The following is a 14,211-nucleotide window of genomic DNA, read 5'->3' as shown; positions in this document are numbered from 1 at the left end:
GTCGTGTTGAGGTATTTATCCTTCAAGTCCTCTAGTAGTTCTTCACCTGTCCCATCGTACTGATGTATTACCTGGTTCAAGCGCGTCCGAGCCGCGCACTTTATCTTTGTCGTGTCTAGAAGGTGCCACAACAGAAGCCACGATTTCTTATTTCCCAGTTTCCCATTTAACCCGTCACATATCTGCCCTCACGGTTGCCTGGTGAGTTCATTGGCGTGATCTTCAATCTCCCTTTCCAATGTGGAAATGTGGAGTCTGAGCTTCCTATTGTGCTTGGTCAACTTCCACCTGGCCAAAAGAGACGCGTGCGCCTCCCATATGTGCATGAGCCGTTTTTCTGCCGCGGGGTGTTCTTCGGTGGTGTCCACCTCTCCGGTGGCCCGCTCACCGTCTTGCTTAAGATCGTTTATCCAGGTATCCAAATCGGAAATTGCCGCGTCTATCCGCGCTTCCCTCATTTTTCGGAATCTGTCCCAGTCGGTTATTCTTGCCGGAGGCATTTTGCGTTTGTGCTGCGCCGTGTAAAAGGTAACTGATATCACATAGTGGTCGCTGCCCAATGGCACTCCCGTATGCAGCTATTCAGCCCTCCAAACGTTCCTCGTCAATGTGAGGTCAGAGCTCGTGTCTTTACTAACGCTATTGCCTATACGGGTCGGTTGTTGTGTGTCGTTCAAGATGGTTAGACCTAGGTGTTGAATGATTTCCCATAGTTTCGTTCCTTTCGGGTCGCCTTTGAGTTATTCCCACGCTGGATGGCGCGCGTTGAAGTCGCCAACAACGACAAGCTGCGCCTTACCCACAAGCTTTGCCACTCGCCTGAGGAGGCCCGGGACGCCGGCGCTCTTGTCCTTAGGAGAACTGTACACATTAGGTATGTATAAGATTTGTTCGCCCTTTTTCTTCGGCACCACTTCTACTAAGGTGTAATCTGCCTTAGCTTCATCTATCTCATGCTGGATCGTTGTGATATTCCTATGAACTAGGATTGCGGTGAGCAAATCGCACTTCTCCGCCACGCTGATGATGATGCCTTATAGTCGGTTAGTGAAACTAATCCCCTATTCTCCTGAAGTGCTATTATATCGGGCTTCGCCTCGACATTTTGGATGTGAAGGTGCAGGTGTCCCCTCTTCCTTCCGAACCCCCTGCAGTTCCAATGCCACACTGTGATTTTTTCGCGTTTATTGATGCGCGTCATTTTGAATTCCTAATGTCTGACATATGAGCTGCTTGAGTTCATCGAATCTTCCGTCCATGTACACAACTGAATGCTCCATTTTGGTCTCTAGAAGCGGTGATCCTAGCCTCCATTCGAATTTCGAGGGTGGTGATCCTAGCATCCTGAGCATCCATGCGCTCCTTCAGCTGCGTTAAGAGGTCCGACCTCTTAACGGAATAACTAAGAGAATCCTTAAAACTCGGATGACGATTCATTCCAGGCTTTAACAGAATATATGAACAAGTGCTGGAAAGGGGGAAACCTTCCGCGGGCATGCAATAGTCACTTTTATACCGAAACCCGAAAAAAAGCTCAACATCGAAAACCTTCGACCTATTTCCCTTACGTCGTGCCTAGGTAAGCTCGTGGAGCAGGTGTTTCTCACGCGTTTGCAGAACTACGTAGAAACCCATCGCCTCATGCCGCACGCAATAATCTGGTTTAGGCCGCATTTGTCTACGCAGGACGTGATGCTCCAACTCTCTAGAGAAATCACAGACTCGGGAAACGGTCACAGCACGCGGGTCATCCTGGGGTTGGATTTGAAGAACGCGTTTGATAACGTCTCCCACGAGGCTATACTGTCCAACCTTTCGGAACTAAACGTAGGGCGACACACCTACGACTATATGAGAGATTTCTTGTCCAACACGACCGCGGAGCTTACCATAGGGGAACTCAAGTCGGAATGCATAAAGCTGAGAAACAGGGGCACGCCACAAGGGTCAATGTTATCCCCTTTTCTATTCGACGCTGCGCTGATCACGCTCACTAAAAAGCTTGACGCTATACACGGTATTAGACACATCCTATTCGACGTCAAGATTTGGACGAGTCAGGGATCAACAGGCAAATCGAGGAAGCCCTACAAGAGGCGGCAGACGTCGTAGGCGCCCACGCCCGTTGGGAAGGACTGGAATGCTCCCCACAGAAGCCGCAGCTGTTGGTGATCCGTAACAACGGAAGGATTTGCAAAACAAAGCCGAAAAAGATACAGCTAGAAATGCAAGGAAACGAAATACTGGAGGTAGAAACAATATGGGTGCTTGGGATGTTTATAAAATCTAACAGGTGTAACAAGGTAACGCTGGAAAGGTTGTCGACCTCGATCCAACGGACCATACGGTTAATTAAGCGCGTGGCGACTAGGCGACAAGGTATGGGAGAGCGCAATGCATGTCGGCTCGCTCAGGCTTTTGTCCTCAGTCGGCTCGTGTATGCAACCCCCTACCTGGACCTCAAAAAGGCCGATAGTGAAATATTGAATTGCCTGATAAGGCAGGCATACAAAGCGGCTCTCGGTCTCCCCAGAAACACGTCCACTGCGAGACTTCTATCACTAGGGGTCCTCAACACCCTCGAAGAGCTTATTCAGGCACAAGTAACATCGCAATAGCAACGGCTCAGGCAAACTGAGGCGGGGCTGTGTATCCTGAGAAGCTTTGGCATAAGGGGCGAGGACCCTTCAAGCCAGGTGATCTTGCCGGTAGATATGCGTGAACGCATTCGGGTCAAACCGCACCCCAAGAACATGCAAGCGGATCGCCACGAACGTCGGAGGAGGGCCAGGGCGAAGATGCTAGGCATAAAGTATCAAGGGGATGATAGTGCCGTTTATGTCGATGCAGCAAAATACAACATTACTGGAAAGTAGGCTTTCGCTGTGAGCGCGGTGAGCATCTCCCGCAGGGTAGCAGCTACGGTGGTCACGGACCGAGTAGAAGAGGCAGAACCCTAGCGAAAAAACGCTAGAGTCACAATAACCTCAAACAGATTTCTCATACTAAACTCATAAATCGCACATAATCTCATACAAATATCATTCAACGTATGAGAAATATATGAGATTGTATGAGATATGTGTTTAGTATGACGTTATTGTGACTCATACGGTTTTTTCGCTAGGGAAGAGGCCGCAATAGCCCTATAAATTGTTCAAAACGGAACCAGCACTATTCTCAGTGATTCCAAAACGGCCCTTCGCAACATCGCCAGGGGTCGTATCTCCGCCATTGCATTCAAAATTCTTATTGCGTTGCCAAAAGATAGGAACGGAGTGGATCTCGTATGGGTCCCTGATCACTCGGGCGTACCGAGGAACGAGGCCGCTCACCAATATGCTCGAGGTTTTGTCAGCCGAGCTGGTGAGGGTATCTCTGACGCGGGTGCCCGACGGGTTGAGTCACTGTATACGTACCAGTCCATTACCACTTATTACAAAGCGCTCAGGGCGAGCCTGCCTCCTCCAGACGCTTCGCTCAGCCGATACCAGGCTACCAGGTGGCGGCGGCTGCAAACGCGGTCGCAGCCAAACCCTTGGACATATGCCAATATCTTTCCCGATATAGTAAATCCGTACTGCCAACTGTGCGGCGAGCCTGCCACCTTACACCATATAATCTGGGACTGCGCGGAGGATCCGCCTCCTGCAGATCTAGTACCATCTTTCTCGCTGGAACACTGGGAAGCTGTTCTCGTCAGTCGGCACCCAGACGTCCAGCGACCTCTTGCGACCAAGAACGCAAGAAGTCGCTGACAGACTTGGACTGCTGGCCACCTGGAGTAGCTGAATGCAGCCCAAGGCAAATACCATTCGCTGGCAAATAAAGTTTTTTTCTCTTTGTCTCTCTCTCTCTCTCTTAGGCCATGAGAGAAACTGTTGTGGAGGGTTCCGGAAATTGCAGCCACCTGGGGATGTTTAACGTGCTCTATCATCGCAAAGTAAACGTGCGCATTGATTGTCGCCTTTGCTGTAAAGCCGCCGCCGTGGCCTAGATTCGATCCCTCAGAACACACAATGCAGCAAGAGGTTGTGGCCTATAGAAGGTTAAGCGCGCCAGAAGGGTAGTTTCCGCACTGCGCTGCCGCGGAGAGTTGACAGAATGTAGCAGGAAAACACCTGCTGGCATCGCATGCGGGGGAATGATATTGAGTTCTCTATAAAATGCAGGTTAACTGGGATGCATTCAACTGACCGCTGGTTGCGTTCAATGTGACGTTCGGTCCCTGCAGCCAATGCTTTCGCTCCAAATTCGGCTCAGCAGCATTGACGCCTTCTATGTTTCTATTTCTTTCAAATAAAAGCTTTATATTCTTCTTATGACGTTTTCTTCGTTCGCGTGGTCATTTCGCAGTCACCGCGTCTGTAAGAAATCTTTGAGCACACATCTTATTCGTAAGCAATAATCATTTATTTTTTGTGCTTTGCCCGTTTTCCTTCGCCTATTTGTCTTTGACGTTCGCGTTACTCTACTTTATAGGCATCGCATATGGAGTAAATGTTTCGTGAAAAAATATAAGTAACGCATGCTCTGTGTGCCCTAACCCACCGTGTGCTTTTAATGTTGTAAGATGAGTGTCAGAGCCTCGTACAGTGCGCTCCCATATGTCCTAGTGCTTCTCATTCTTTGCAGTAGTTTATACTCGTAAGCGTCTTCAGCAATTGAGGACCTTAGTGTATACGAAAGCATTTTGTTGAACTTACGTTTCAATTTCGGCGATGAATCTGATCGCAGGGACGAAAACTTCGACCTGGATGGGTACGTGAAAAAATAGAGCTTTTATCCTTATGACAATCGAAACATTGAGCCCGTCCAGTTGCACACCAAGTCTTATTCGCAGCTTATGATCCTCCAGTGCTTCAAAGTAGTTGCTTCCCAGTCTTCGCACGCTGCTTAAACCGGTGATTGTTCCGTTTGAGAATTGCATGAACAAGTTAAATTTGGCAACGCGGGCAGTGTTGTTAAAAGCGGGAATAGCTACCTCCCTTAAAGATTCGGATGTGAGGTACTTCTTCATAGCTTTGTCAAAAAGAAGCTCCCCTTCGGTTGACAGTGCACCATGAGAACAATTTCCCTCGAAGGCATCTGGCAGGGAAGAAAAAGTACAAAAAAATTGCTAAATCAGTAGATGCAAAATTTCTTGCATGCTTAAGGTAAATACGAAATGAATAATTCGTGCGTAGTTACTTATTTCCTTGCTCACGGCAGTCAAAGAGCAGCAAATCACTCATACTTCACTTGTTGCACACATGATTATCAGACGTGATGAAATATTGACCAAGGTCCATGGTTTAAAACACGTGGGAAGAATGGGGCTGCCAGCAAGTTCCAGTTGTTTCGCTGATAGGTTCTTGTTTTTCTTTGTTATTTTTCAGTCATCCAGTGTGTGTGTGTGTTGGCGAATATTCTGACAGCGCGTTTGGGTAGGTATGTTGTACACCAGGGCACCTTCGAAAAATTCAGTTAGTGTGGAGAAAAGAAACTTGTCGTAGCGCCTAGTAAAGAGTAATATAATTTTAATCTGAACCACATATTTACAAGTGGCATATGTACGCGCTGTAGGTTACAAAATACTCAGTTCTGTCCAGCGACTACAATGAAGTGCTGCGTCTTGCAGCAAGGAACGTCTACCAGACATAGCAATATTGTAGATTGTCGATGCGATGCGATATTTTCTACTATAACAATATAAATGATATATGCCCCGTTTACTGTGAATATGTCACCCAATACAACTTCAGTGACCGAAAAGGCTTGAAATAGCAAAACAAAATGAGGAAATAGCACCCATAGCTGCTTCACTTCAGCAGTATTTTAAGTAAGCCCGTAGAAAGAGGAAGCCTAATCATTTAAATCCCACTGCTGATTACTGTACCGCAAGACCCGGGTTCGAACTCGACAGTTTCGTTGGAGGCGAAACAGAGACGCGTCTGTGTGCTGTACGATGTGAGTTCACGTGAAAGACCCTAGGTGGTCGTAATGAAAATCCTCCGTAACACTCCACTCATCATCATAATCAGCCGGACTATACTCACTGCAAGCTGAAGGAATCTCCTACATTTCCCCAATTAACTCGCTCATGTGCTAGCAGCACCCACTTGACCCTTGCGAACTTTTTAACTTCTTCATCATCATTATCGTCATTATCAGCTGGATTATACCCACTGCAGGGCGAAGGCCTCTCCCATATTTCTCCAATTAACCCGGTTCTGTGCTAGCTGCATCCACTTTACCCCTGCGAACTGAACCTCATGCGCCCACCTAACTTTCTGCCGCCCCCTGCTGCGCTTTCCTTCCCTTGGAATCCAGTTTGTTACCCTAAACGACCATCGGTTATCCTCTCTTCACACTACATGTCCTGCCCATGCCCATTTCTTTTCTTTTAATTTCCACTAGAATGTCAATAACTTGAGTTATTTCTCTCACCCACTCTGCACGCTTCCTATCTCTAAATGTTACCTCTACCATACTTAGTTCCATAACCCTCTGGGTTGTCCTCAACTTAAGTAGAACCCTCTTGGTTAGCCTCCACGTTTAAGTCTCATAGGTGAGTACAGGTAAGATGGAGCTGTGGTATATATTCCTCTTGAGCGATACCGGTAAGCCGCTAGTCATAATCTTTGAGTGCTTGCCAAATCCGCTCCATCCCAATCTTATGCTTCTTGTTATTTCCTTTTCATGGTCTGGATCTGCGGTTACTACCTATCCTATGTAGACATATTCACCTACAACTTCTAGTGCTTCGCTACCTAATGTAAACTGCTGTTCCTTTCCGAGGCTGATGAACATTACTTTAGTCTTCTGCATATTGATTTTTAGGCCTACCTTTCTACATTTCCTGTCTAGGTCATCAATCATCATTTGCAGTTGATCCCCCGAGTTACTTAGCGAGGCAATGTCATCAGCAAATCGCAGAATACTGAGGTATTCTCCCTTTACCCTTATCCCTAACTGCTCCTATTCCAAGTCTCTGAATACTTCCTCTAAGCAAGCTGTGAATAGTACTGGGGAGATTGTGTCTCCTTGCCTAACACCCTTCTTTATGGGAATTTTGTTGCTTTCTTTATGCAGAACTATGGTTGCTGTGCAGACACTATATATATCTTCCAGCACTTTCACGTACGTCTCGTCTACCCCCTGATTTCGCAATGCCTGCATCACCGCCGAGGTTTCAACTGAGTCAAATGCTTTTTTGTAATCAATGAATGCTATCGAAAGCATTAGGGAAAGAGCATATAACCAGCGGTAATGGCGTTCGCTGTCGAACACGGCTACAGCAGTAACGCGTAAACAAGACTAAGACGCGTATGCAAGAACAAGAATACTTAGAAATTTAACAATAGAATTGCAGAGACTACCGCAAAAAGTAAGGCATCATAAAATAACCTATAAACAACAAACTTACACCTCCCGATGTAATTTCGCTTCAAGAGACTGGAAACAAGACCCCTTTCCAGGGGTACGATGTTTACGAGAGCTAAAGCGGAGGTAAAGCGGCCGTCCTAGTAAGGACGGCCATCGCCGATACAGACATTGAGCATGCGCTTGTCGAAATCGTTCCGAAGAATCGACAGGGAAGGAGCACATTCGTACTGAACGGGTACAGCCCACCAAGACAAAAAGTCAGATTCTTCGAACTCTTCCACGAGGCGAAGAAGCTGGCCAAAGAAAATGCACTCATTATCGTAGGAGATTTAAACGCCATGCGCGGGAGTTTGGAATACTAGAAATAAGATGTTAAGGGAAGAATATTAGTGGAGATAGCAGAAAATTTTGGCTGCAGATTAATCACAGATCCCGAGACCTCCACGAGAATTGGGAATATTGTGAGAACGGACACTTGCCCCGACTGCACATTCGCAATCAAGAGCAGGGAGTGGGAAAATATGATGGAAAGCCTAGGAAGCGATTACTTTATCCTGCGGACGCGAATAGCATCGGACAGGACAAGAAGCTAGATTGCACAAGCAACATTCACAAACTCGAATGAGTTTCGCGGGGCTTGCAAAAAAATCTGAAGGTGACATCTAATAACTGGAAGGATGAAGCGGCATGATAGGAGAAACGCGAGCAAATGCACAAAGAGCAACAATAACAATGCTCAAAGTAGATGGGCCCCTTCTACAACTATAGCATATATAGTAACTCTATCCGGCTATGGGAAGCCAGACTCAGTGTCACCAAAAGATGGCGAAAGCGAAAATAGACAAAGAAACTGAAAGTAATATAGCAGAAGTTGCGGCAAACGCTGAAGAATACGCGACGCTACTCGCGTAACAAAACTGGAAACAACTCAGCGACTCGATTAAGAAAATCCTAGGCACGGCCTGAACCTGGAATCTTATAAGAACATGATTGATCCGCTTAAAATCAAATAAAAAACAACAAAAGCCCTCCAAAGATTCATCCACACCTTCGAGGGATCGGACACCGACCTCCTAGAGAAAGCACGAGCAAAATGTTTCGGTGACAACAACCCCTCACTATACCAATGACGGTATCGCGGAGCCGGAAAAGAGAGATTCCATGGCCCCATAACTGTGAAAGAAATAATAAGGAACACGACCAGAAACACGTCCACAGGACCGGACAGAATCGAAAAAGTCCTGACCCGTAACCTCAGTGACGACCTTATACAAGAGCTCGTAAGCTTTCTTAACAAACAATATGAGACAGGGACGGTTCCAGATTGGAAGCACTCCGAAGTAATTATGACACTTAATTGTGGGAAAAAGCTCCAAATTGAAAGTCTCAGGCCCATCTAACTCACATTGCGTCTTGGCAAGATTTATTTATTTATTTATTTATACATCAAATTCCTCTATGGGGTATTACATGAGGGGTGGGCTGTTACAGGTCATTAGCGAGTCTTTCAATGAATGCTTTGAAGTGTGCTGGATGAGCGTGATGAACTGCGTCGGCAGGAAGGCGATTCCAGTCCTTTGCTGTCTGGACGAAAAAAGCATTTAGATGTGTAGTGGTATTTGCGGATGGCGGGTATACTACTTTATTGTGATTAAGTCGATGAGATACGCGGTGACAAGGCATGATGGCACAATTTCCTAGTGATGAATGTAAAATTTCTGAAAAAGGCACAGTGGGTGGTGACGCTAAGACTGCAAAATGACATGGAAGATAACGACTATGCACCCAATACCATGTTCGGCTTCAGAGCAAAACTCTAGACACAATACGTACTGATTCAAATATAGGCTTTGCTCCGCAACGCACCTCGAACGAGTGAAAGTGTCGTAATGGCCTGAAACATCAAAGGTAATTTGATAACGTCAGCCAAGAAGCGATCCTTACAGGTCTAGATGACCTCTACTACGGAAGTAGAATCCGCAGATACGTCAAAGCCTGCCTGTCTAAGCCGCCGCCTGAGCTTTTCTCCCTCCTCATTCCTTGAAGTCCAGACTCTCCACAGCCATTGTTAACCTATGCAGACTTATTATAGCACTTGTGCTTTAATAGAACTGCAACCGTCGGTATGTGAAACCTTCGACAAAATGAATTGACGAACCAAACAAAGGAACACCGCAAGGGTCAGCTAACATATCCTCTTATATATAGCAATGATAGGCCTAGCACGAAAACTAGAGTAGGCCGGCGGCATAACGGTCTGGACGAACACCGGTTCCCTTTGGGAGGGGAAAAAATTTCATGAAGCGGCTTCCTGTGTACAGCAATACTTCGGAGAAAGAGTGCTCGCACGCTCGACCGAGAAATCAGAACTTTGAGCTTAGAGAGGCAAACAAATCCGAACCATCCCAACCAGTGAAGACATGCAACTCAACATCTACCTGGAAGGAAAGCCCATACCGGAAAAGACAACAATAAGAATATTGGGCATGTGGGTTCAATCCAACCAACGCAGTACTGACACTTTTCTCTATTCAAAGCAACAACGGTACGAGTCACAGCTGCGATCATCCGCATCGCCAATATGCGGCATGGCATGCGCGAAGAAGACACACTAAAACTAGTTAGAAACCTGGTAGTTAGCCGAATGTTTTGCAGCCTGCCCTACTAGTACCTTAACAAGGGCGCAATACTCCAAGTGGATGTCCTGCTACGCAGAGCATATAAGGGAGCGCTCCGACTACCGCGCAACGCCTCTACAGAAACTCAAGACCCTTTGAGCGCAAAACACCTTTCAGGAGCTACGCAGCGCAGCTTGAGTCGGAAAAACTCAGGCTGCGGCAGACAACGACTGGGAGAGCACTCTTACACAGACTCGGATACCACGAGCAGATGCGAGAAATGGCGAGGACTGCAATGATCCCCGACGAGCTTCGCAATTGCCTCAAGGTAGCGCCAATCCCGAGAAACATTGACCCCCCCCCCCTCCCCTCCAGCGAGGCAGAAGAGAAGCGAGGGCCGAATTCATTCAGACAACATACCCCCCTCAAGACACGACCGTGTATGCAGGCGCATCCTCAAGATGAGGAGACACAAACATTGCAGTGGCCACGGTGGTCGATCCGTCTCTTCGCGAAGGGACCAGCGCGTCTATGCGACACTGCACTGTAGCAGAGGCCAAGGAAGTAGTGGTTGCTCTAGCGATGGCGGAGGGCTAAACAACCTAACAATATTTACAGACTCTGAAACAGCCTGGCGAATTACATGAATGGCAGGATTGGTCTTCAAACGCTCCGTATACCCCTCGAAGCGAGCGACAAAATTAAAAACCACGAAGAAGGAATTAACAAGGCCATACATAAAATTATATGGGTGCAGGGGCACATGGGGCTGGCAGGGAACCATGAGACCCACAGAATAGCTCTAGCATACACTACTTTCCGAACATCCGACCAGACCGCAGAACTTTCGCCAGCACTGGAGGAATACTTGGCAATACTAGAAAACTATAGAGGCAGAACAACGCGGTATTCCCTGCCGCACAGTTTTCTCAAGAGAGAGGACGCTGTCGTTTGGAGACAATTACATACAGGTTCTTACCCAAACCTATACATACTAAACAAAATGAACCCCACAAAATACGTGGACACATGTGCCTAGTGCGACGAAAAGCCCACACTATATCTCATCACATGGACCTGTCACAACTTAGACGTGGTCCCCAAAATACAAAACCAGAGTGAGAAGCAATGGGAGACTGCGATCAAGCGACCGCTACGTAGACCAGCAAGGTCTGGTACAGCAAGGTCAATGGACGGCAGTGGCCAACGGAGCCCTGAATTGAGGGCAGCCGACTATTCGTTGAAGGCGGGTGAGGTCTACGGAGACGAGTCCTGGGGATGAAACAAGGACAAACCTCTAAAGACCCCCCCAAAATCGCCGAAAAATAACATAGAGCCAAATAATTTTTTTCTTCCTTCCTTACATGAAAAGATGAAACAAGCTGCTAAGTAGAGGGCTTCAGAATATTTTAGATCATCTGGGTATTTTAAAAAGCATAGAAATCATGCAGCACACGGACGATTTCTTTCATTCTTCTCCATCAAAATTCGGCTGCGATTTCAAAACTGTGCAGAACCAGCGGGAAGGAAGCAGGAAAGACAGAGACACGACACAGGCGGTAAGAAACATTTCGCCGCCTTGTTAAATATTGCTGATTGCCTTTGTTCCCATAAATCTAGTTGTAGCTCACCTGTATCCTTTCATGATACAACGGAGGTTCATGATGGTGTAGAAACTCTAGAAGATCAATGTAAGAGGTGTGAAGGATATGGTTTGAATCAATGTTTATGTAATATACTCGTGCTCATCGAGGCATTCTATGTATATAAGTGAGTTAGTGCAGTGCATGAGGCTGAACATGAAGAAATGACTCTAGTTATTTCAACATCAGCGTCTCACAAACGTTGGCTCTTGTGCACAGCTCAACTTACTCAACAGTGTTAAGCACAGCTCGTGTGGGTGAACAGTACGAAACATTCTCGTCCTATATAGCAATAGATTTAGGCACTATATAAAACGTTTCATCGGCTATGCCCGGACTATTGCAAAGACTCAGAAACGATGACATTAAGATGGAGAAAGAATGATCCCGTTTGTCATGACAAATGACGCATACAGTTCTCAGACATCCGCCGTGCTTGGGCTAGTGTAAATTGAAGGAATGTGGTAGGTGGCGTTTTGGGGTTCAAATGCAGCCAGTGGCTGTTGAGCTTTTACCACTTCGGATGCCGACCACGGTAGATACGGCCAACATCGAGTTTGTAAAGTGTAATAGCTACTCAGAGAGCCTGACAAGACAAATATATTGAATGTAAAGTTTGTACCTTAGCGCTGGAGATGAGACACTATCCAATGTTGTTGAAAGTATGAACCTTTATGTTCATATGATAACAACATTCACGATGAAAAATATCTGATGACAATGTCACTCGCGATATTCTGCTAGCCTGCAGCAAGACCTCACATAAGACATTTCGCTGTTCATTGAGAAACACAAGAAGCTTTTGATTCTATCTAGATGAATTCACAATATAAATTCCGTGACACATTGCAATAAGCTTGATACCGCTAATCTGTGAAGTAGCGCCCAAAACAGCAGGGTAAGAATCGCTGCAGACCTTCCCTGTTGTAATGGCATAGTAAAAGTCACAGACAGCACGAATATAATTATCAGGAAAGTTGTTCTCATCGCACCATCATCGCATCAACTAGAAGAATAATGGGGCCATTTACCTCAAGAACACGCACTACGTAAGAGGAAGTGCCAAATTTTGACAGGCGCTGATGAACCGCGATGCGTCAGCAGAAGGAGGACTGTTTGAAAAGCCGTCAGAACAAAACGTGAGGAGACATTTCTGCCCTGCCGTTTTCGCGAAAAACAAATACGAAGAGCTAAAAATAATGACAATCTCGAATAAATGCGACACGGTTTTGACGAAACATACTGAACATAATTCTGAGCACTACTTTTGTTTACAGCTGAGACACAGAGAACGCAGTTTCCCTTATGCGCACTGCTATAAGAATATGGAACTTGGAAGGCATGACATTGGCAGCCGATGATATTATTGTTATTAAATCGCAGTTTTCATCAACGGGGCACCCTTTTATGCTGATCATTGTTGTTGAAATTATCAAGCAAATACTTTTTTTTTGATTGTGAAGTGTAAAAAGGCCGCCTTCGGTCATCGGTATCCGATCAACTGCCACCATGGCAAAAGTATTTGCTTCTCAAGCTTCTTTGGCGTTAGCTCTGGCTGACCTGCTCATGCCCTCAGGCACCGTAAGCGGCAAAAAATGCTGCAAATAAAGGTTTCAAACGGCGGCTAACAGCAAATTTAACGACGCCTGTTAGTCAAATGTTACTTGTGTTTAGTTTACTCAACGTGCTATAGGTTTCTGCGTAGCAGGTACTTTACAAAAAACAATTGCGGCACCAGTAGAAATTGATACGCTCCCATGAAAAACATGCATTACAAAAAAGGCACTGACGTTAGCTTAAATCTGCATCCGAAGAGGCATTATTTCAGAATGGAAAGTAACTTTTTGGGGAGAAAGTGCAAACACTGACTGCGCATATGTGTCTTTAAGGACTTATAAAATACCCCCTAACTATAAACAAAAAAGCTGCGGCTGAATTAAAAAAGTCTGACTCGAAAATCTGGCGGACAGGTGCCACTTTGAAAATAGAAAAACATGAGACCCGAAATATAATCTACAAATTTTTTATTTTATCGATTCTGTTCATTGCTCAATGCAGAAAAAAAGACAGACATATATGGAAACAATAAAGCAGTCCAGGCCGATCAGGCGCTGCACTCCTAATGATTCCTGAAATATAGCTGAAATATGGCGTCACAATACCTTAAATTGGGCCAAGGAAATGCACTTCAGGAGCGCAAACCAAGTACCGAACTGTTCCAGTTTTTATCGCATTGTTCTAAATTATAAAGCTTTTTTCTCAAACTTTTATACTATGTGTCTCATACAGAGGTTGTAACCTCACTTGTCAGCCAAATAGGGCTTCATTGTTGAAGGGTTATCACATGGACGTGAGTCGCATTCACCAAAATGCAAGAAAACAGGCATGTATTTATCTGATCACAGGTTGAAGCATTTACTTTGTTTCCACGGTAGCTGCATTTATGCGTTACAGGTAATGCACATACAAACCGTAAATGACCTAAGAAATCCGATTTCAACGTACTGAACCATTCTCAGAAGGAAGTATGTTTTCTCAGCAATCAAGACGCGTAAGCTGTCTTGGTTGAGCAAACCTCCTTA

General features: G+C 45.8%; 1 protein-coding gene across 1 annotated transcript in view; it reads right to left on the bottom strand.

Moving 5' to 3' along the window:
• Nucleotides 1-14,211, bottom strand: part of LOC146200128 (uncharacterized) — a 35,968-nt gene that overhangs the window by 21,408 nt on the left and 349 nt on the right. The window contains exon 2 of the mRNA XM_084592276.1: nucleotides 4,707-5,088. Coding sequence (XP_084448402.1) covers nucleotides 4,707-5,088 — 382 coding nt within the window. The remainder of the gene's footprint in view (nucleotides 1-4,706; nucleotides 5,089-14,211) is intronic.

This window comes from Amblyomma maculatum, chromosome 2 (assembly GCF_055883805.1).
Source record: "Amblyomma maculatum isolate TAMU_Amacu chromosome 2, ASM5588380v1, whole genome shotgun sequence".
NCBI classification, from domain to species: domain Eukaryota; kingdom Metazoa; phylum Arthropoda; class Arachnida; order Ixodida; family Ixodidae; genus Amblyomma; species Amblyomma maculatum.
Note: the sequence above shows the minus strand (reverse complement) of the source record. Positions and strands in the feature narration are given on the sequence as shown.